Consider the following 24,092-nt stretch of genomic DNA (forward strand, 5'->3'; position numbering starts at 1 on the left):
TCTAATAAAGACTAGTTTAATGAATGCGGCTTTAATATGAGGTGCATTTAGTTAAAGGTGTGTTTACACTAAGAGGCCGACGCCTATCCCAGCATGCACTGGGCCCGAACAGGTCCCGAACATGATGGGAGGAAACAGGAACACACAGAAGTACTCTACTAGATGTGGTTTTTATTCAACTCACAGTACATTCTACAGATGCACACGTGTTACATCACCTTAATACAACAGAGTCTTGCAATACCTCCTCTTAAAAATGATGATTTGGTCCTAAAAATATAAAGGAACAAATTTAAAGTCACCAAAACTGTACATTATTAAAAATTCACGGAACACCACGTTTGGTTTTCATATCTATTTTTTTTTTTTTCTTTTTTGAAAAAAACGGCCGTCCCTTTAAGTGTAACAAGGAACATCGAAGTCTATTTCTCCTATCAACGGATTTGAGTTCAGTGTAAGAAACACGTTTAAATAAAACCAGGACTGTGGAGTCGTCACGCAGCCGACCGCATCACGCAACACCGGGAAGTAGGCCCTCGAAAAAGCAACAAAAAGAAACAAAAACAATAAAAAGGGAATGTAAGACAGAAGCCCGGGGCAGGAATGAGCCCAGAACCTCATTATCAGAGCAACTTTGCAACTGCAGTCTTTAAAATGGGAGGATCGTAGCCTTGACCTTTCAGTCCCCCGCCTGCTATAATGGAGCGACGTGTCAGTCTGAGCCGTGGAATCCGTTCAGTCGTATGACAGCGATCAGGTGGAACCAGCTGAGAATTTAACTTTTAACAAGAGGGACAGAGAAATAGAAAAGTCTAAGCCTAGGCCGACTGACCAACACCAAATAAATCCTCCAGTGTCTTTCACACAGCAGCAGAAGGTGTGTGTGTGTGTGTGTGTGTGTGTGTGTGTCAGTCAAATCGTGTGCACGTTTAGGTGAAAAGTGTGTATGTGTGGCGTGCAAGACTTTAAGTGGAGGTTATACAACATCTACTCGTGACGGTCCGAGAACGGCTTCTTTCTAGTTTGAACTGGCCTCTTCAGAAAGCGTCCGGACGTCTCTAGAAGGTCATCTGTACACATTCACTACAAGCTATTGCTATTAAATAATCCCAGCTATTGTAATCTTTATATATATTTATGTATAGAATATATAATAAAAATATATTGAGCAAAAAAATTACTTCTAGGCATAAGACCACATTACGTTACGTTTCCATTGAACAGGTAAGAAATGGCCCGAGCCCAGTGAAGTGGTTTTTTTTTTTTTTTTTATCCATTTTGTTCGCCGGGTGGTGCCGAGCAGGTCCAGTGCGCAGCGGTTAGGCTGCAATAGTGTGATCAGTCTCCGGCCTTCAGTACGAGTCTGAGAACCAAAATACTCGGGGGGTGGAGGGAGGGGGGGGGCCTGAGACCGCGTCATCGCCTCACAAGCAGGGCTTGACCGAAGGCCGCGCTGGGACATGAGATGGGGAGGGGCTTTGTGAGGAGACGTGAAAGGGAGAAACTGGAGATGAGGTGCTGAGGTGACGATGAGGAAACACGAAAGGAGGAATGAGGAGCGAAGAGAGACGCGTTTTCTCTCTCTCTCTCCCTCCCTGTGTGACGAGGAATGGGTACGAGTTCAAGCCAGTTCAGCTGCCGGGCCTGGAAAAGAGTCGCCCGGTAGAGGAAACAATAACAGACAAATAGCCAAAAAAATCTATACATATATACCTATACAGGAGAGAATACGTGGAGCTGGAAGAACATCCAGACAGTCTTAGCAGTAATGGAGAGAGTGTGCCTGGGACGGTGACAGCACCAACAGTATACGGCCCCCGCCATCAGGGGGCCAACGTCACAAGCTTCTATTTGTCCTTATTCGAGTAGAACTCCGCCCAGCGGCTCTCAAAGAAACGCTTCATGGCATGTCCGGCCGCCCCCACCTCCGACGTGTCCTCGTTGAACAGCTCGCAGTTGCTGAAGACGAGCTGAGCGTCGGCTGCAAACTCCTCGCAGTTGCAGTACCTGAGACGAGGAAAGGGCCGCCGTTAAAGAGAGTCAATATTAACCTAATTTCTGTGGATTCGTTCTTACATTTTTGGTGGCGAGTTGAGGGGAATGCTCCTTAACGCCTCGAACAAGTGAACCTTTATTGTGAACGAGAGCTCTTACCCTCCCTGTAGCAGTTTCTCCCTCATGGTGAGGAAGTCCATGGGGGTTTTGACGATGCGCCGGTAGCCTGGCACCAGTCGGGGGTTGACGGGTTCAAGGAACGGCCAGGCGTCCGTGTGAGCCTCCATCTCCATGAGAATGATCCTGGCGGGGAAATAAAACTATTAAAAACACAAAATCCACCGCAACATGAACCCTGTAGTGTAACATTAATGAGACGATTCTGCAGGACTCACTCGCAGAAGGTGAGGTCGGGCTGGTTGCGGGTCGTCATGCGGCGGCGTTTAGCGGCGCTTCCTTCTCCGGAGTGACGTGAAGACGACGACGACGAGAAGGGGGGCGTCGCGGCCTCCTTGTACCGCGTCGCCATGCCGCCGCCGCCGCCGCCGCCGCTGCTGCTCCGCCGCGTCGACGTCTCCTCCTCGGAGCTGTCGTCTTCATACCTTCTCTTCTTCACCCTCGTCCTCTTTTTGGACGAGCGCGACGTGTCCCAGTCGTCCTGAGAGACGGAGCGAGGAAGCAGGTTGAGCTGACGGGGAACTGAACGGCTCTTTTTTAAATTTAAAAACACATTTGTTTCACTTATTTCTTTCATATACTCTTGACTTTTGTAGTACTTTCTTTGTGCACCAAAACACAAATTCCTTGTAAGTGAAAGCCTACTCGGCAATGACCCAGTTTCTGGTTCTGATATAGCAGAGAACTAATTATTTGGAGGGAACAAATCGCCATATATCCTGAAAGATTTGTTAACATTTCTCTTAGTCAGGAGTCACAGGACGGGTTCTGACCTGGGCGATGCAGGCAGGACAAAACCAGTCTCCCTCCGGCACCTGGGTGATTTTGGGCCTCAGGCAGTACATGTGGCAGCCACGGTCACAGCCGTCACACAGCAGGAGGCAATCGTCGTTGTCTCCCTTCCTGCAAATCTGGCAATTCTGGAGAAAAAAAAGCGGAGAACAAGTCCTTATCGTCAAGATGGCAGCTAATGTGAATTTGTTTGTTATTTCTGTGTCACTTTGTGCAGTGTGCTCGTAAAAAAAAAGAAAAAAAAAAAAAAAAAAAAAGAAAAAGAGAAGACCAACAAGAAGTTACTTACCACTTTAGTCACAGATCTCTCCCAAGCAATGGCCTTCTCCAGCTGAAGTAAACACAGACAGACCTGGGGAGCGCTGCGGCAGCGATCCAGAGCTTGCCGCCACGTTCGTAGTCGCGACGTGATCTCGCTTTCCAGACTGGAACGGAAGAAAATAAGTTTAAAAATATAAAAACAGAACAAAAGTCCTCCCCTGCGCTCCAAAAAAAAAAGACAAGAAAAGTCCCATCTCACCTGAAGACATCCATGGGATGCTCTTCTCCCGGGGTCGGCGTGAGAGGAGCGAGGCGCATCACCTCGGCGGGGTTCCACAGCGGCTCCTTCAGGTAGCGCCTCTCGATGTTCCGCTCGAGGTTGGCCAACCGCAGCACCGCCAAGTCCACCGGGTGCGTGGCGATACGAGGCAGGTTGGACCACTCCTTCTTAGTTCGCACAATCCAGTCGTCGCGCGGGTCGGCGTCGTGTTCGTAGTACTGGAGGTCGTCGCGTGTGGAGTCCGGATCTGGGATGGTGTAGGGCTTAAAGAGACAGGGACAGTTTAAGTACCAGTTCTTTTCCTTAACTAAAGAACTGGAGGAATCGTTTTTATCAAGCGTTGGAATAGTTACCTGAAACTCTGCCATTGGTGTGTCTGTGTTGGACTCAGCATCAGTCACTGCACTCTGAGGCGCTGCCTTGAAGAAACACAAAAAGCAGATATGTGTTTTTACTACAACTCAGATGTTCTCATTGTGTTGTGTGAACACACACACACACACACACACACACACACACACACACACACACACACACACACACACACACACACACACACACACACACACACACACACACACACACACACACACACTTTCAATATGAGGTCACCTTGTACTTCGTTAACTCGGCTGCAGCTGTTTATAAATCAGATGGAAATAGAGAGAGGTGGTTCCTTACCTTGAGATGGAGGTCGGCTGCAATGACCCGCTGCTCCAGGTCCTCCACCCACTGCAGGGCGCAGATGTCGGTCTCCATTGCTTTCTCCTGCACTTGCCAGGGCTGCTGCAGAGCCTCCAACAGCACATCCTTCTCCTCCACCTTCAACTCAAACATAGGATCTAGACCGGCGACAGGGGGAAATAAGGATGACGTCAAATACTAAGTGATCAGAGTTAAAATGCAAGATGACAAACTCCACTAAACGACTGAGGTGATCCATTTCTCTCAACGCTCACCGTTGATCGGTTTGGTGCATAGCTCGGCTAAACTCTCCATGTGTTTGGCCAAATGTTTATGGAGCACCTTCTCCCTGACGCCCCTTGGATGGAGGGCCTGTAAGGTGCTATACAGCTCCTCTGGATCCTTGATCCACCACCAGCCGCGCACCATAGCTGCAGAAGAAACGCAGGCATTACAAATAAGAAAGACACAATAAATGGCCGTGATTTATATGGTTCCTGTATATATTTCTAAACTAAATGTCGGCAGTGTGGAGTCCTACATCCTTAAGTATGTAGGACACTAAAGTAGCACCAGTTAAAACTATTTTTAAAAAAGGAAACGATCACATCTCTCAGACTTTTAAACCGGACACAACTCACATGCTGGAGTCGGTTTGACCACCAGTTGAGTGAAGTACAGCTGCTCGAGCTCCTGGAACACGGAGTTGGGCGGGCGGCCACGGCGCTTGGCCGCGGCTCCTCTCGGCCCTCTGCGAGCAGGACTACTGCCTCGGCTGCCTCTCCTCCGCCTGCGCCCCGGCTTGGCGGGGGTGGTCGGAGCCGGCGTGGCAGCAGGAACGGGAGCAGCAGAGGCAGGTAGTGTAGAGGGAACGTCCTGCGGTGCTGCTGGGGTCAAGAGGTCCGCGGGAGTCAGGCTAGGCAAGAGCGGGTCCGGCTGCGGGGTGGGGAGAGATCGTTTACTTGTACGTGCATTATTAAAAGCATAATTAAATGTATTTATGGTTCTGACTGTTAGCAAACCTGCATGAGTGGAGCGGCGAGAGCGGGCAGAGCACTCGTGATCTGAGGGAGGAGTTTAGGGGGCGAGCTGGGAATCTGACACTCGGTCAGAGAGTTATCGTCACACGGTTGTTTTGGGAGCAGGTTGAACCACTGTCCCTGTTTCTCCGCCATCTCCTTCACACTCTCCTCTGGTCGGTTGCCCTCCGGAGCGTCCCCCGCTGCGGAGCACGTGCCGTTGGTCACCGCATCCTGCGACTGGCTGAGCCAGCTCTGGAAGGCAGCCTGCGTGAGGTTTTGTGCGGCGCCGTTCGGCGACCCGGGTCCTTCTTCACCCCCCGACCTGGCGCTGCTCCGACGCCGGCGGCGAATCTTCGCCGTGCGGAGGTGAAGCTCCACTTCCGGTTTGATTTTTCGGGGGCGTCCTCGTCCTCGCGGCCTGCTCATGAGGGACGCAGTGCCGGGGAGGTTGTCCTCCTCTGGAGAAAAGGTGTGGGGCTGTGCAGAGGTAGCAGAGGAAGGAGAGGAAGGCAGAGTAGGAGGGGGACTGGTAGGTGTGGGGATCTCCTCCACTTTGGGCTCCTTTTTGAGGAAGGTGACGGGAACCTCGGCTACAAGGACTTCTCCGGAAGCTGCGTGATAGAAATGTTCAGATGAAGGTGGATAAGCAGAGGAGTTTTAAAGTCTAAAAATGAGAGAAATCACATTTTCTTTCACATTCATTCTCAGACTCACTCAAAAGCTCCTCCGGCCCTTCGACCAGAACTCCTCCGAGGTGAGGAAGGGCCAAGTATCTGCGCTGGTAGCGGTCCTGGCCCAGCAGTACGGCCCGCATGGAATGAGACGACTGTAGCAGCTTTTTACGGAAAAACGCTTGGCGCTGTGGAGATCCAACAAAAGCGGAGGAATATTGAATACAAAAGCAGCACGAATGTATAAATAGCCGCGTCTGTGTCACCTTGACTTACCTTGGCTAGCTTATCGATCTGCCTTTCAAGCTCTGGAATGCTGGCATTAGTAGGGCTCTCACTCTGCAGAGGAAAAGATCAAAAGTAAATGTAGGAAAAATCTGTTCCTAATAGAGAGAAAGAAAAAACTAAATATCCCAACAACAGATATTTACGTCGCTGAGTTTGGGCTCTTCTTTGCGTGCGCGGCGGTTGCCTCTCTCAGAGACCAGGCCGCCCTCCTCCAGACTGAGGTTCTCCTCCTCTGCCACTCTGGCACTGCGCCTCCTCTCCTCAAAGCACAGCTCTTCCTCCGAGCGTCCCGTACGGCGCGCTAGTGCCGCCTTCAGCCTGCAGGGGAGAGAACAATCAGGATCAACGCGTCCTACTCTGCTGCTCTGTGTGCGTTTTAAGATCGGAATTTGAAGAGAGAAAAACAACAATCTTACTTGCGCAACTTCCCCTCAATGATCCACTTGTTCTTCCTGTAAGTTGCCATGTTTTCTAATGTGTTGTCAATGTCGCTGAAACATAAGATGCACACATTAATAAAGTAAAAGAGTAGCAGGAGTAACAAACCTTTCGGTTCGGGAGTAACCTAAAAAGGATGAATAATTGACTTCCTGTTCTGACCTCGTCACAGCGTTGCTGCTGTTGAGCTCGTCCACCAGGAAACCCAGGATGGCGGCCTTGGTGTCCGGAGACAGAGCGTGAAATGTCTTGGTCCTCAGCGTGTCGCACACGTCCGTCTCATAGCCGTGAGATTCCAAAAAGACGCGAAGCACTTCTGAGACGGTGCTGCGAGTCAGCTCCGACTCGACCAGCTTCTCCCCGAGGATCTTCACTGACTGAAGGGTCGGGATGAGGAGGAAAAAAAAACAAAAAAACGAAGATTAGAATGTCTGCCACTCTTTATCGGGACTTGCATTAAACGGAGAACATGTTCAAACTGTGTCACACACCTGGTAAAATGAGGGCAGGCCTGGGTCGTGGAGTGCAGCGTCCACCAGCTTCATCAGAAGGTCCTGGACCTGTCCTTGGCCGTCGCCCAGGCCTAAGAGGCCCTCCTGCAGGGTGGCGAGGCTGGGGACGTCCTTGGGTATATTGAGACCGATGATCTTTCCGTAGCCGTGCAGGAACTCGACCACAGCCAGACAGTGTGCAAACGCTTTGCCAGAAAGAACCACACCGGGGATACGGGACAGCTCTGGCAGAGGCTGATGGAGACAAAGTTTGAAAAAAAAAAGAAAAAAGGTCACGATTAAAACCCTCTAATCAGAGCTAACGTAGGCTTAAAGACAGTTTAAATAACTCACTTTGTGGTCAGTGAGACACATGTCCTCTATGGGCTTCTTCAGTTCCTCTGCGATCAACTGCTGCCTCTTCCGCTCCTCCATGCGCCTCTGGGTCTGCGCCCTCCTCTCTGCCGTCCTCTTAGCTGCCAGAGCCGCCTGAGCCGCCGCCTCCGCCTCGGCCTGGGCTTTAGCCAGAGCCTTGGCTTTACTGCGAGCACCCAGCACCCTCTTACCCTGGGCTATCCTCTCCTCGTCGGTCTGCTGCACCGGCGGAGGAGCCTCGGCCTTGATCGACCTCCTGCGGCCGGGCTTCTTGGGCGCCGCGGCAGAGCCCGGCGCCGGCTGCGGGGCCCGGGGGGCGGTCGGGTCGGTCGGTTCGGCCTTCGGCTCCGGGTCCTTGGCGTCTTGCTCGAGCTGAGCGCACAGAGGGAAGAAAGAACAGGTGGAGGTGAGGAAAGGGGGCGGTGCCGAGGAAGACGCTGATGAATGATTTTGTGTCGATCGCATCTGTACCTTGGCTTTCTTTTTCTCCGCTTTCATCTTCTTAATCTTGGCATCCTGCCTTCTCTTCATTCTTGCCTGAATAATAAACAAAAAAAATCAGGACGAGATGCCAACAGCAACACAGCTCAAACACAAACTGCATGAACTGAACTAGATACCTTTCTCTTCATTTTCTTTTTGATTTTCGCAAGTTTCTCCTTTTCCTCCTCCGTGAGAGCTTCTGTAAAAAACGGAAATAAAAACAGCTTGAGTGCAACGTTCTCGAGGTTATGTGCAAAGTCTTCCGTTCGCCAAAGTCTCTAATACTGGCTATAAACACATCCCTGCACACTCTTGCCTCCTCCAGTCTGAACACGCTCACCCTTGGCCTCGAGTCGCTTCAAAAGCTTGGCGTCAACTTTGCTAAGGAGGTCGATCATCTGGGGTTTGGGAGGTCTACCGGGGCGGCGGGCCTGCACTCCCTTCAGGCCACGGACCCTGCGAGGTTTCTCTTTGTCGGGGTTCGGAGGTCGACCTCGCCGGCCGGTGATTGCCATGATCATGGAGGGAACCTCCTCATTGGCCAGGAGGATCCACTGCTTGCCCTGTAACATACAGTAGAGGGTGATGAGTCCACAAAACGTCTTCTCGACGAAGTTTAAGCCGCGCAGTGGTTTTGATCCAAATCCTCTGGCTCTGCGAATGATTATGCGTTCTTCTGGCGTAGGAAAAATAAACAGAGCAGCACTCTGAAAAATAAACAGACCTCAGGAGTTTCCCTTTCTTCATAAAAGTCTCCAACAGGCATGCGTGGGCTGAAGCTGAAGTGTTCTCTGCTGACCACACTGTCCATGTGCTTCTTCAAGTACTGGAGGAAGCAATTAGGAAAACGGGCGAGAGAGAGAGAGAGAGAGAGAGAGAGAGAGAGAGAGAGAGAGAGAGAGAGAGAGAGAGAGAGAGAGAGAGAGAGAGAGAGAGAGAGGAAATAATGGTCATTGTTTTGACATTATCAACACACCATCATGTTTTCAATTTGCCTTGAAAGTCGAACTAGTCGAACAATTTAAAAGAGACATTTGTGGTTTCGTTTAACCGCCAGGAGAACGCACCTTGACTATTTCCGGGAACTGCTTCATCCTCCTTCCACAAGGTGTGTAGTACCAGGTTTCGCCCTTCATGCGGTTCTCCATTTTCTTCACGCGAATCTCCCTCTTCCAACTACAGTTGACAGAGTTCATCATTACAAATCGAGTACACGCGCGCGCGCGCGCGCACACACACACACACACACACACACACACACACACACACACACACACACACACACACACACACACACACACACACACACACACACACACACACACACACACACACACACGTAAAACTTTGCTGAACCAGGACTGCACGCCGAGACTTCGCTGCAACTAAATACATTTAATTTTTGCATAATGTTTTCTGCATTGAAGGATTTCTGAATCATCTGAAAACTGAGGTTTAGTCATTTAGCAGCTATCCAGCTAACTCAGAAATCATGCATGGTTTGGTTAATGGTATCAGATTTATTGAATACTACAAGGAACAAAACCCCACAAGGGAACATTACCCATGTCCCATCGGGAACTGAACCTGCTCCTCGGTTGCAACCCTCCTCTGTCTGTTGGATTCACCTGTTGAAGGAAACACAAACACATTCAGCGTCAGTTAAACTGTGAGATCAACCCTCAGCAACATGTCATTCACAGTGGAACCTCCCCTCACAAAAGACCTCTTAACCGCCTTCACTACCTGCAGTGGAGCTGTCGTCGTCGTTTTCATCGGCATCATTGGCGGCTGTTTCGGCATCTTGTTTCGGTGTTTTCGCCACAGTCCCTTCCTGGTCTTGTTTCTTGGCCCTTTTCGCCTTCTTGGGTTTCACGACCGCCGAGGTGTACGTCGACGCGCTGGCCAGAACCGCTTCAATCGTGGCCGTGACGGTATCGACCTCTCCCGGGGGAGGCCCGGCCTCACCGCATGCACCCGACGTTTCTTTAACATCCACCTGGAGAGACTTCTTCCTCTTTCTGCCCTTGGGTAGCTCCGCTTTAACAACTCCGTCTTCTTCAGACTTCATCTTCTCCGCTTTAGGGGTTCGAGCCCGAGGCTTCCGCTTGGCCTCCTCGGGAGCTTAACACCAAAGAGGGGGGAAAAAAGTGTTTTAAATCAAATCTAACATTTGAACATTTCCTTCTGAAATCAGAATGTTACATACCTGGAATTTTAATCCATAATGCCTTTGGAGCGCGAGGTTTGCGTGGTTTCCCTGGCGTTTTCTGAGGTCCTCCAGCAGCTGACACAACAGGATCGGTGACTGGTTGGAGTGGGTGCACAGCGGGGCTCTCTGCTGGGGTACTGAAGGCGATGAAGTTCTCATCCCTCATCTCAAAACTCGGGGGAGTCGCGGTCTCACCGGCAGCGGTCTTGATGCCAACGCGTCCAGCTGAGCCTGAGGTGTCGTGTCCTCTGGGACCCCCCCACTCTGCTTCAGGTCCTGAGACGAAACAACAAGAACATTAAACTGTTGGCAGAATACAGGATGATGACGTACAAAACAGAATCGGTTGACCTGGCCGAGATGGTTGAAAGAGGTGCGAGTTGGACTCACTTGAGTTATCAGAAGGCTCTTCTATCTGAGAGAGAGACTCCAGCATGGATTCTCCTGTGATTTGACAGCCCTCCTTGGTCTCTTCCGCCTCAGACGTGTCCCTGGTGGAGTCCAACGTGTCGTCTCTGGAGTCTTCCACAGAATAGCTGCTAACTCCAGTGGTGTCAAACCCAGTAGATGGTTCCTCTTCTGCATGGGAGGCGCTGTCAAACTGAGACGTGTCCTTTCTCAGGTGAAAGCTGCTGTCAAAGTGAGTGGAGTCGTCCATGCGGGAGCTCTCGCCGTCTAGAAGAGAGGTCTTTTCAAAGGCAGAGCTGACGTCAATTCTGGAGGGGCTGTCGAATGTCGAATTGCCATCAAAGTGAGACGCTGTGTGTGACGAGTTAAAACTTCCTTCTTCTTCATCCGTCAGATCTTCTAATCTTGTGCTGTGGAGATGTGAAGTCTGCTCCACCATGGAGTCCTCACAGATGCTGCTTTGCAGGTGGTGCTTTTCAGAGGCTGTTGGTGTATTCTTGGAAGCGGCCGTGGTCTGCGGGGGTTTCCCAGGAAGATCGGTGGGGAATTTGGGTGATCGAATTTCAGATTTGTTAGTCTCAGTAGCTTCCACCTTCTGCGATGGCTTGATTTGGGGACGATGAGGACGAGGTGGGTGTTCCTCTGGTTTTCCATTTCGTTTGTTCGCCGACGCGTTCCTATCCTCACTACGGCCGTGGTGCTCTGACCTCGGAGACGACTGCGTCGACGCGTGAGGAGGAGTGGCGTTAGGAGGACGCTGCTCAGAGTCAGAACTTTGGACCGCTCCAGAAGACGTGCCCATTGCAGAAGTCAGAGGCACCAAAGCAGGTGGGCCGGACACGGGTGCAGTCCTGGAGGCTTGAGCGGTTAGAAGAGGTAGGGTAGACGGAGGTCGGACTGTAAGACTTTCATGGGCTGCTAGGGAGGGCAAGTTCACCGCAGCTGGTAGTAGTGATGATGATGATGATGATGATGATGATGATGATGATGATGCCGTGGAAAGACCAGAGTCAGCAGCTGGAGAAGTGCATGTCTGACGCTGAGGTGCGGGCGCTCGGTCACCTGGTTTACTGCCAACTAAAGGACTTTTGGAGACAGATGAAGATCCTGATGTACAGGAGCCGGGTGGTGTTGAGGTTGAAGATCCTGATGCTGACATTAGAGGTGGAGCCACACCAGCAGATGAGGATTTTGCGCCCATTGATGAGGCAGCAGGCATTAATTTTGGGGGTCCAAGCTTTTCATGCTGAGCTCCAGGTGCATCGGGAAAGCAAGACGTCAGCAGAGGTGGCGTGGACCCTTCAACCATCTGCTGAAGCGATAAGATGGGGGCAGCTGTGACGTTTGTTGGAGGTCTAGAAGCCGTTGGAGGCAATGAAGACTCGGTTTGACGAGTCAAAGAGTCCGATGACGGAGGAGAGACCGAAGAAACTGCAGGTTTAGACATACTATCAGTTGAAGCGTGAGGTGTAGACAACTTTTGAGGTGATGCAGGCAGGGCGGAGGAGGAGGACGAGGACCCCATTGACAGATGCTTGGATCCAGCAGGGGGTGTCTCAGTCGCAGCAGTGGCGCTCGGCCTGAGGCCTTGCTTCATTAGAGGCGATGAGGAAAGTCTGGGAGGAGCAGCTGGAGATAGAGTAGAGGACACATTGGGGGGCGATGAGATGTGCGGGGGAGTAGATTCTACATCAGGGGGTGATACCAGAGGAGGCCCGGAGGCAGACGAGGGAGGCTCAGAGACCCGAGGAGGTGTGGAGGCCTTGGCGGATGCGGAGAGCAGCGATGACACCGACAGGGTAGGCGTATTGCCGGCTGTCTCTCTGACGGGGGAGGCCATTTCTGGTCGCTGAGCTGCCGGCTGTTCCGAATGCGGACGGTAGTCGGGTCCCACGTGAGCTGAACTTTTGGGTAGCCGGAGGGCAACAGGTGCCCTTTCCATGCCGTTGTAGCTGCTATCCACCTCCTTGACGGCTTCTCTTGTGTGCCCTGAGAAAGAAAGAAACTAAAGAATCAATAAGGCTGTTGAGTGTTTTTTTTTTTTTTTGTATATGATGAATTCACAGTGAGTGTATAATGTATTGACGGGTCACATGATCACTGTTTCACATGATCAAACAGTGGCACCTGCTGGTTGAATCTCGGCACTAACCCACCGCTGAGCACCAATACCAGACATTCACATGCAAGAAATAACTAGCAGGGCTACATGATATTAATTTTAGCACTAGAAAAGACTAAATATATACATAAAATAATGTTAACAATAATATTAATACATAAAAAAAGCTGAAACCCCCAAAATTTGGGGGTTTCAGCTTTTTTTCATGTATTAAAATGGCTAAAATGATCGACCAATAACAAAGAACTCTCTTCTATACAGACGCCACGGAAAGCAAATGCAACCAGGGAGTGCTGCGTTTTAATATGATCAGCAGCCGGGATGACGAGGCCAAGTATGTACAAAGAGGAAGAGGACCATATGACTGTATGAATATCGCTCGACTGGTGACGTCTAAGGAGGAAATGTGAAGTAGAGGAGACCATTTCATTTATGAGGAAATAGAAGTTGGAGAGATAGCAGCAGTGTCAACTATGCAGAACTAACCAAATGTAAGATCACTAACTTTTTGTGGTAACACAAAAAGGACAGACGTGATAAAATCAGACACAAAGTTCTACGAACACATCTGCGATGTAAAAAGTGTAAACGGTCACCTTGCATGACGGTGTGTGGGCTCCGCTCCCTGCTGTGACCCTTGGGCGAGCCGCTATCCTGCACCGTTGACGGTGACATCATCGGTGTGGAGGATAGTCCCACGGGGAGCGGACTGCCGGTGCCCCCTCGGCCTAAGCTGTGGTGCTGCGGGCTGCCCTGGGAAGGGGTAAAATTCTGGGCAGCCGGGGGCATCATCGGAGCCTGGCTTTGGGGCTGAGACTGCTGCGACGGCTGTTGCTGTTGGGGAGTCGGAAGGGATTGATGCTGGTAGTAGGGCATCCCATTAGGCATCAGGCCATAATGCTGCGGTTGCTGGTGCTGCTGGTGGTGGTGCTGTGGGTGACGGTGGGAGTGGAGGTGCTGCTGTGACGGCTGATGCGGGGTGGGCTGTAAGGACTGCTGCTGCTGCTGGTGATGCTGTGACGGTGTTATTCCAGGATGTGCCTGACTCGGGTACGTCCCGTACATACTGTGGGAGTTGTAACTTATCTGCTGTGGGCCGGGGTTACTCCTGTTCCAGTACTGACTCCCGGTAAGAGGCATGTTTGGTGGGCCTGCCACGGGGGGCTGGTGGGAGCTTTCAACACCCCCGTTCAGCTGGTACTGTCCGTGACCCTGGAAGTGGTGCTGGGACTGAGGCTGCACCATCCCGGGGGTAGGCTGCTTCTGGTGCATCCCGTGCCCAGCGGAGCTGCCCATGGCTGGGCCGTACTGCGGGTGACCTCCCCACAGGTAGTCATAGCCCATGCTGCTCTGGTGGTGGTTGCTCATGTGTGGGTAGGGAGCCGTTGGCGGGTGGGAACCGGGCACCCCGGACCCGAGTACAGTAGTGACGCCGTTCACATTCATTTCGCCATTCATATCTGCTGGACAGAAGAACATTAAGCAAGTTAGGAAGAGAAGTCTGGCTCTATGAAAAGCACATGCACCGACCCTTTCACAATAAAGTTAATTTTATCTGCATTACTGGTAGAGCGCAGGGAAAAACTACTCACTCTTCCCCTGCTGAGGAAAACTCATGGAGGACCCATTAGTATAAAGAGAATCCCCTGAGGAGAGTTTCAGTCCTGAGTTTGCTGAGGAGTGGCTGTCATAGTTGAAATGATTATTTGACTCCATCTGGAAAACAAAAATAAATACACATATTCACACTCCTAACACCCAAACGTCCATTCAGTAAAATACATAGAAGTGGAAGCCAATGCTTAGCGGGGCTAAGATGCACGTGCAGGATGTCTTATCACTCTGAATCACACATACAAGTATTATGTCATTAATTCCCATGCAGCTCTGAACACGATACGTGAATATGTACGAAATGTCTATTCCCCGATGATGTTGGCAGCTCGCGGCTTTGTGACAGCACCATTTCGTTCCAACGTCAACCGTCAAAAAATGTCGCAGCCAGCAAACAAGCAGATGCCAGGCCCGTAATGGACAACCGGGATATTACGATGTAGAGGCTCTTCATTACCGCGGAGGCGCCTCGCTAATATAAGCTCAACTGAAATCGACCGTGATAAATGTACGGCCACACACTGTATATCCGAGGAACCGGCGGCCTCGGCACAAAGTAACAACGGAGGGATTACCGATCATATTTTACAGTCTCTCCAGAGGCCTGAAGCAGTTACCAGTTAACAGTTACACGCACGTAATACAGAAAGTAGCCCTCTGTGGATACTCGATTTCCTAATTCAGCAAAGGCCGTTGTAAAAAAAAAAAAAAAAAAAGCAGGCGCCGCGTTAGCTCAAGTCGCGCTAGCTGCTTTTCTCAAACGGAACAATTCACTTTAAAGCGCCGCTAGTCAGCCGAGCTAACAACGGACACCGTGCACGTTACACACGTAGTTCGGCTCGTCAATAGGTTCGAACATACCGTTTACTTTAATGCGAAACATCTGATGCAAAGATATCCCCAATAGCTCCAAGGTTATTTAGCTAAATCATCACAATAGAGCCTAGCTAAGAGACGCTAGCTACGGATAAGCTAACCGATAGCATCATCAACGTGAGTACGCACGGTCCTTTAAGCTGCGATGTTAGCTAACAGCCAGGTAGAAGGTGCGGATCCATGACGCCCATCAGCGGATGAAAATAGAGACCAACCGGTCTGTTGATAACGACTAACGGCTAACTCACTCGTTAACAGATGGGAGGCGTGCTCCCCCCTTTTGTTCACGTTGGCTAACGTTAGCTAGCAGCCAGATGAAGTTACATTGTTTACGCTGCACGCACACAGACACATTTTTTTTTGTTGCAGAGCATCATCCTCCCACAACTGCCGACCATCAAAAGTTTCGCTGATATTTTCAGGTAAAAGCTATCCAACCTTTTTCAAGTCCTTTGGATTTAGATGCCTCTAAAAAAAAAAAAAAGCCCCTTCGTCTAAAACACGGATGTGCGGGTGAAGATGACACAAGCGGTTTAAATAATAAAACAACTATTCCCCAACCTTTGGGTTTTAAATTAGCAAAACATGGCTGGTGTGGTCCATTGCAGCCATGATCACAGAACAGAGCGAGCAGGAGCGGCGTCAACGTCCCAACAACAACCGCGTACACATCCGGTCACGTGTCTCCACGAGACTTCACAAGAAAATCCGTGTAGTATTATTATTATTATTATTATTATTATTGTTAATGAAATAAAAAGTATCCACTGTAAAATGTGACTCTGTCAAAGTAAAATAATTCATAATGAAACAGGAATAGCCTCTTTTTATTATTTTTGTGTTATTACATTACTATTACTGATGTATTAATGTAATGTGGTACCTGTGTGTGTGTGTGTGTGTGTGTGTGTGTGTGTGTGTGTGTGTGTGTGTGTGTGTGCATATAAAATATTACAGAACTTAATTAATCCCGAAGGAAATTTTGGAGATTACAACATGAGAAAAAAAACAATAAATAAAGATATATAAATATTTATGAATAATAGAGTAATAAGTAGTAGCAAAAGTAAGATAAATATAGTAAACATAGTCAACTAACAAAGCAAACATATATTACATATATATATATACATATATATATATATATGTATATTATATATATAATATGTAATATATGTTTAATATATATGTTAAATATAGTAAACATAGTCAACTAACAAAGCAAACATATATTACATATTATATATATACATATATATATATGTATATTATATATATAATATGTAATATATGTTTGCTTTGTTAGTTGACTATGTTTATTATATTTATCTTACTTTTGCTACTACTTATTACTCTATTATTCATACATATTTATATATCTTTATTGTTTTTTTCTCATGTATGTGTATATATATATATATATATATATATATATATATATATATATATATATATATATACGTATCAATTATCACATAAATGAGGTGGAGTAGAATTAATTAGCCGCAGGACATTTAAATACTCAAGGTAGCCTACAATACCTCAGTAGATGTATTTATATAGATACTTTCCTCCACTGTTCAACCCCAACAAAAGTGATTAATGGACGATGTTAATGCTGATGTGAGTTTGAATACATAACGTCTAATCTAGGCTTTTATTTTAATGTGCTCCAGGGTAAAAACAGGAAACTAGTATTGCAAATTACAGTCACCTTCTCGGAAATGACAGTGAGGAAATCAGGCCTGCAGAGGAAGTATGCTAATATTCTGGGCCGAAGAGCCAGAAGGTTTCTGGGTCCTAGCACCGACAAGAGGCACACATAGAAGTTACAGTTACACAAAAAAGGTACTCAAGTAGAAATACTGCACTATAGGTAGGACTAGTAGTCCGTTAGGCTAGACGCGTCTAAAAGTACCCGAGTTTAAGAACACAAAGGAGACATCACTGGATCTTAAAAACGAGTTCATAATCAATGTGCCACACCACCCGTCTGCAATCCAGTGCTGAGCTCTGGAGGTGAGGAATCTTAAAAACAATATTCAATTAAAAAAAAAAAAAAAAAGCTTATTTCAAATGTCATTACTGCCTGAATTAAGGCTGCTGTAGTCGTCTTTGCAGTAAAATACTTTATCCAAAATATATTTCAGTGAAAAATCATTTCTTTACTTTAGGATGTTCACGTGAAATATAAATTACACCTGTGACCGGGTTAGATGGTCAACTTGCTCCCATGTATGCCGTCCAAAAAGGACCAATCGACAAAAAAAAGGCACACTTTGTATTAAGGAAAAATAACACAATGTGTCATTTAAGAAAAAGAAAAGAGATTTAAGATGATTCTTAAACAGTTTATTAGAAAGATGTAGACAATAAAAAAAAGAATTTCCACTGTAATTCAACACTATTTGTCTCCCCATACACTTTATTGACAGTGCAAATATAATTTGGTCATTACACGTCGCCGTATCGGTCCGACACGCCCTCGCCGAGAAGGGAGGATCATTCCAGATGAACAAACGGAAAGAACCTGGAGAAAAGCAACACGCCACACGATGCCGAGGCCCAATTAAGCTTCGAGCCTCGTTATGAGTTGAAAAACATTTCATCTTTGCTTCTGCAGTCTAACGTGAGTGAGAGAGAGTGTGTGTGTGTGTGTGTGTGAGAGTGTTAGATGGGTATGGAAAGAGGAACTGTTAAGATACTAAATAGGTGGAATCTATTCCGATTACCAAAGTAGGTGACAAACTGGGAAGATGCTGCAATGGTTTCAGGATATTCCAATTTTTTTTAAACAAGAAGTAAAAGGGAAACGTTTAAGCTGAAGGGTTAAATCACGGGAACAAAAACTGGCTTCCTGGATATCTAATGTACGGCAAATGGAAGGCTTTAGAGGAACCCAAACAAAACAATGCATCTACTTCTTCTGATGTACATAGCTAGTGTCTTCTGAACTCAAGAGATAAACTACACTGGTCGACTTAAAAACCACGACATTGGGAATGGGTGGACCTAATCATTTTAAACCACAATTAATCCGGAAACAAAATTGTAAATCTGTTATCACATATTGCTCGGTTGAGAACAACTACACAGCTTTTCCAACAAACAATGTGTGCTTACTTGTAATAGTTAACAGTAAAACAAGATGTCCAAAAAAAAAAAAAAAAAAGGTGCAGTACAGCAAATGGAAGTGGAGATAGCTGCTCTGTACAATACCATGCATATCAACCTTCAGTGTACTGATCGGTCAAGAGTTTGGAGCTGAGGCTATGGATTTAAATATGGCTACTGACTCATATGTACAGTTGTTTGTCACCGCCTTCAGTTTCAAGATATACATTTGTTAAGATTCCTCTTGCCCGCTGTTCTTCCATTTTCTTTCCAGAGTCTCGCAGCCATCTATTCCAAATCTGGCATTTCTGAAAAGTAAAGTGGAGCAGAAATAACGTTAAAACATTACATCACAACATGTGACAACATGTGACAGCCATCATTTACACATGCGTGGTGAGAAAAGTCTCAGAAATACTTACTCTCGTCATCGCTATCCGCAGACTCGTCCTAAAAAAGCACCAAAAATAAAATGTTACACATGAAACATGTCAATAAAATAACTAAATCTGACTTATTTTTTATAGTTTTTATTTCTGATTATCAGCTTCATGCTTAGAGTCTTACCTCTTCTGGAGCGTCTAGATCAGCCAGGTCATCCTCTCCTCCCATGTCGTTCATGATCTGTAATATTAACCCAAAATTATTCACCATTAAGCAAACGCTGCAACAGCTAAACGACATCAAGCTGAGCAACTCGAAGCAGGACAACGGTGGAAAAGTCAAACTGGCACACAGAATGATTCAATTACAAAAAAATGTAGAGATGAATTTTCACCCAACACTGATCACGGTATCTGTATTATTGGCCGATATCAACGGCAGTCTCTTTATTTTATTTTATTTATTATTATTTGGGGGGGAATGTAATGCCGTAAGAGGCCATGCGGCGAAAGTAAAAGGTAACTATGACAACTACGTGCAATAAAACTTTACCAATACACCTGTTCAACAAGCATGAACATGTAGCAAAGCCATATTTCAAATCAACACTAGTTCAGCCAACACCCAATCAAGGCTAAAACAAAGGCTGCCTGTGTGTGTCTCTGTGTGTGTGTGTGTGTGTGTGTGTGTGTGTGTGTGTGTGTGTGTGTGTGTGTGTGTGTGTGTGTGTGTGTGTGTGTGTGTCTAACGGCTGAACTTAAGTTCTCCTCGTGGATTTAAAGTTCTTGTGAAAGTTGATGTTCCGGCTGAGACAAAGCATTCCTTCCTCCCTCCACCAGCGGAACGACGGGCGGTGAATCACATCAGCAGAGCGAGGAGGACAGGGTGAGTGAAGCGCAACGACTGACGCCCGTGTGCTTCACTCCTGAACACGACTCGATACTCTGATGTCAGCGATAGTTACCGTTTTGACACGTATGCATTTCCAGTCGAGTGTTATTGAGTTTACAGAGACTTTGCTAATACAACATGTAGATACATTTAAAATACAAAAAATATAATCCTATTTTGAATGGGTTTTTTTTGCTGAAAATGTATTAAAAGCAATCATTTAATAATGAAAAAGAACCGATGAGAACCTTGATAAAGAACCAAACCGATGAGAATTGATAATGGTGTCGATAAAATCCTAATGACAGCCAGCTCTCCACTTAAGCGAGTCAAACATCGACCTCTTCCGAGGATCATGAATGACATCGTTCATACTAATCGACGCGTAGTTCTTACATTTGAGAATTGATCGAAGTTCCCCATCTCCTCATCTGAGTCATCCTCCCAGTCTTTCCAGTTGTTGAAGTCGACGCTGAGCCAACTCAGCTGTGAAAACACAAGATAGCGATCTCTCACTTATGTTCTGCAGAAATTAATTGCTAACTGTAAGCTTTGTAAATGTTTGATCCACGCCGTCCTTTGCGTTCCATCACTGACCTTAGCCTTCTCTTTCGTTAGCCTCGGCCATGGCTTCCCCGGCTGTGCTTTTCTTAAATAGACCAACACTGAGCGATCCGTGCGATTATGTTTGCACTCCTGCGTTGAGGTGGAACGAAAAGAAAAAGAAACAGAAGAGTTTGTTTGTCAGTTTCTGTCTGCGTTTTGTACAATGCAATCTGCAAACGAGTCAGCGCTAACTTACCTTTTCGTCGATGGCTTCAAAAAGATCCATTTCATTCTCATGCTTGACGTTGTCAGTTCCTCCGAAACAACTGTGGAAATAAAATAGACACCCGACTCATTTCTGGGAAAAATAAAACAAAAAGTGTCTCGCCAAAAAGACTAGAAATTCATGTTTAAATACAAGTTGAGACGAAACTAAAAACGTACCTGAAACCAAACTTTGTTTTATCAAAACTGACTTTAACATCTTTGCTGTCTGCTACACAGAACTCTATAAAAACGGAGTCCCTCCTATCGTACCACTTGGCTGTTGCTGGATGCCTGTGAAGAAACAAGAGGACATCTAAAGACATCAACACATGCACAGACAATTTGAAAAATCACCAAACCCTTTCAAAGTAAAAGCCCTCGGACAGTTTTAAAACACCGTGTTAGGATGGAAAAATGCCCATTACCTTTACCATCAGATCTGCTCATCAGACCCACAACATAAAAAATGCATAATACAGGCGATCAGTATTGGTGACAGGTGGGTGAGCCTGAAGGCAGCACACAGCCTATGCATCAGGTTGCCGTGCAGCATCCAGTTACACAACGCACGCCTGTATCAATAACCCTCAAAAGTAAAAACACCTGTGAATGCTAAAACATGACAAGTTATATTAACCGTTTTGAGTGGGTTCGGCTCAAGAGTCCCTATTCATTGTTGTAATATTTTTCTTTTCTTATAGCTGCAAAAATGCTGCTAAATGTGCACTGTATGAAGTGCTGGGTGAGACCAATGTCCCATGGTTTACCATCACATTAGTTCAGTTATAGCTTAAATTCAAATGAAGCTCGGGCGATCAATCTAACTTTACAGGAGTATTTAGACGAGAAGGCCGTGAATTAAAAATAAGAAAACATTGTGTTTTTATCAAATCATATTGAAATACTCGATGAAAGATGAGACTTCCAGTAGGATTAAGTCACATGTTAGTGGTAATCAATGACTACTCAGTGACTTCAGTTCATAACGTTATTTATTTGATGTGGTAATAGCAGGGTTTCTTCTTCTGTATGTTTACCGATTAAAATATCGCTCGTGGCATTAACACAGAATCATAAACCATAAATCCTCTTACACATGAACGTGCGGTAGCTTCAGCTAGCGTTAAATACAAACGTTCATTAAACGACTGCTCACTTTGCGTTCAAGCCGCTACGTTTTCACAGGCTTTGAATTAAAAAATTTTTTTTAAAAAACACACACACGTCCTATATTTTCTTTTGTAACGTGATTACAAAAATCACGTACACCGCGCAACCACACACACAGACCGTAGTGCTAATCTAATGATAGCATGCTACAGGGCGAAGTCGTTCAATTAACGCCGCGCTAAGCTAAGCTAACAACGCTGACTGTAACGCTGGTAGAGCCATGCGGTGCACCTGGCCAAAGCTATCGGGACAAAAAAAACCGCGGCCGTTTTTTCCCCCCAGCAAATGCCGTTACACACCTGGTCTGCTAAAATAACCGCGAAGGTGTTTTCTTCCCTCAAGTCTACGAGGTTGAAGCGAGGTAACGTTTATCTTAAAAATCCATTGAGGCAAGGCCAACCTCCCGCCTTTGCAAAAAAAAAAAAAAAAACGCATGTTGTCAGACGGCTAACGTTAGCTAGCTACGCTAAGCAGGTTGTACCATCGCACTTTTCCCTCCATTGTTGCACTCCGCGTCAACTCGCCACAACTTACATGTCTCAGTGCGAAGTGAGCTTCTTTCTTTCGTTGGTAGAACAGTCTCGTGAAAAGAAAAAAGTGAATGTTCTGCAAAAAAATGAAGGAATGCTGCCCACAAACAACCAACGCAGACGCCTCTAGCTCCGTGGACTCCACTCGCGGATCTTCTTGCGTATCCCAGGGTGGAGAATGTCAGCGCTGACGCAGGTGGCGCGTAGTACACATTTCTAGAGTAGGGGACGTTTCTAGCGTAGCGGACGTTTCTGGCGTAAGTAGACGTTTCTACTAGAAGTTTCTAGAGTGTTCCGCCACAGCTGTGTCCGAGTGATGCCAAGTATAATCGGATGTGGGAGAAATCTAATGCGATTTGTTGTGTTGTTTTTTGGGTACCACCCAGTATGATCGCCTCGATATAACCTTAATCATAAATAATATTATAAACAAACGTATCTCAAATAAATAACAAAAGAATGGAAAATAGGTAACAAAACATGAGATAAGGCTTTTGATTTCCAGAGGAGAAATTCAGCACGGAAGGACATAAATATAAATTCAGTAAAAAAAAGAATTGTATAAGAGATGTATACAAGTAAAATAAACAAGAGCCATAAATACGATGATATTGATGATATTGATGATATTGATATATATATATATATATATATATATATATATATATATATATATTCATGTATATTTACATATAAATATTTGTTTATTTATCGTCTATGATGGTTAATCTCTTTGGGTTTTTGACTAAATTATAGACCAAATGATTAATCCAGAAACTATTAGGGAGATATATATTTACACACACATATATTATTTACACACACACACACACACACACACACACACACACACACACACACACACACACACACACACACACACTCTCACACACTAACCACATTAATCCCCCGAATATTTTCTGGAGTAATCAGAGTCTATAATTTAGTCAAAAACCCAAAGAGACTAAATCAACCATTATAGATAAAACAGGTGTGGTCTATTATAATGAATTAAATCATAAATCAAATAATTTTACATCCACTTGTGTAGCAGAAATTGTAAAAAAAAAAAAAAAAAAAGTTTAAAAAATCTACACATTTTAATGGACTAATAAGTGTGATTCATCATCAAAATGATACGTGAGGTTAGAAATGTTCTGGTTCATGAATGCAACGATCATTTGACAGCCTCCCTCTGTTTATGTCGCCCCTATAATGGTTAAATATCCGCTCAAGACATCCTTTAGGACATAAAGGACACTGTGCTTGGACTAATATGTATATTAATTATAGTAATAGATGATCCTCTGAGGGAATTGAGTCTTGACAAATTGGCATTAGTGCTGCTGCCCTCTTTAAACCCAGTTAACGTGAACAAACTGCTTGTCTGTGGTGAAGTGTGAAAACATACTCAAATACTTAGTTTAATAGTTGTTTTATATATTCAACATTACTCCACAAAATGCATTGTGTGGTGAAGCAAGCATGTTGAACACATAGCCTCTCATAAAACCTTTGATTGCAGCTTTAGGTTAGCAGCTTGCAGCTTTCTTCCTCGTCTTTATTGAGCCCATCGCTGCTCGTCTGTCGAGTGGAATGGTGCCGCACCATCGGTAGGACTATGTATGCGTCACGTGGTCCTCATGCATGAGATGGAACAAGACGGGGACCCACTCATAAAAACATCTGGTGCTCCTTTACACCTTTATATTCATCCGAAAGCTGTATTTACCAATTACTTCTCAGATCATAACAATACAGAACATAAACCTGTGGTTCCCATTGCCTTACCTTCATTGGCTTGTGACCGTGTGATGTTTTTCATATATATTCTTTTACCGAATCATAAAATAAATCTCAGCTATAATCAGTGGGATTTATGAACTGGTGTCTGTTCAATGCGATGCTGGGATTGGTCCAGCTCCTCGTGACCCATTAACTTGTAAGAATAGAAAGCTGAAGAATCCATATAAAAAGGATATAACTTGTCATGTTTCGGGG

At 46.1% G+C, this 24,092-nt stretch overlaps 2 protein-coding genes across 5 annotated transcripts; both read right to left on the reverse strand.

Moving 5' to 3' along the window:
• Positions 1 to 151: 151 nt before the first annotated feature.
• baz2a (bromodomain adjacent to zinc finger domain, 2A) lies at positions 152 to 15,812 on the reverse strand. 4 transcript variants are annotated; one of them, XM_068729660.1, is made up of 30 exons: positions 15,751 to 15,812; positions 14,292 to 14,415; positions 13,296 to 14,162; positions 10,560 to 12,566; positions 10,167 to 10,445; positions 9,704 to 10,081; positions 9,522 to 9,585; positions 9,025 to 9,133; positions 8,682 to 8,783; positions 8,298 to 8,520; positions 8,095 to 8,156; positions 7,946 to 8,011; positions 7,454 to 7,846; positions 7,100 to 7,354; positions 6,771 to 6,985; positions 6,587 to 6,661; positions 6,314 to 6,488; positions 6,159 to 6,221; positions 5,926 to 6,070; positions 5,212 to 5,822; positions 4,831 to 5,125; positions 4,465 to 4,620; positions 4,187 to 4,347; positions 3,859 to 3,924; positions 3,485 to 3,768; positions 3,254 to 3,389; positions 2,946 to 3,092; positions 2,391 to 2,653; positions 2,155 to 2,298; positions 152 to 2,007 (listed from the first exon to the last, which is right to left on the reverse strand). In XM_068729660.1, the coding sequence occupies exons 2-30, from the start codon at positions 14,413 to 14,415 to the stop codon at positions 1,848 to 1,850; spliced, it is 8,025 nt and encodes a 2,674-aa protein (XP_068585761.1). In that variant the 5' UTR covers positions 15,751 to 15,812; the 3' UTR covers positions 152 to 1,847. The 4 variants fall into 4 exon arrangements, with proteins under 4 accessions (XP_068585761.1, XP_068585763.1, XP_068585760.1 ...); XM_068729662.1 differs by having other exon boundaries at positions 13,296 to 14,159; positions 15,628 to 15,800; XM_068729659.1 differs by having other exon boundaries at positions 15,628 to 15,800.
• A 1,714-nt stretch (positions 15,813 to 17,526) lies between these two features.
• On the reverse strand, positions 17,527 to 22,252 carry ptges3b (prostaglandin E synthase 3b (cytosolic)). Its single transcript, XM_068729720.1, has 8 exons — positions 22,096 to 22,252; positions 20,569 to 20,682; positions 20,381 to 20,450; positions 20,176 to 20,274; positions 19,975 to 20,064; positions 18,871 to 18,927; positions 18,726 to 18,753; positions 17,527 to 18,611 (listed from the first exon to the last, which is right to left on the reverse strand). Coding segments are annotated over exons 1-8 (480 nt in total). The 5' UTR covers positions 22,098 to 22,252; the 3' UTR covers positions 17,527 to 18,591.
• Positions 22,253 to 24,092: the final 1,840 nt, after the last annotated feature.

This window comes from Cebidichthys violaceus, unplaced genomic scaffold (assembly GCF_023349555.1).
Source record: "Cebidichthys violaceus isolate CVI_PGR_0920_01 unplaced genomic scaffold, fCebVio1.0.p SCAF_47, whole genome shotgun sequence".
NCBI lineage: Eukaryota > Metazoa > Chordata > Actinopteri > Perciformes > Stichaeidae > Cebidichthys > Cebidichthys violaceus.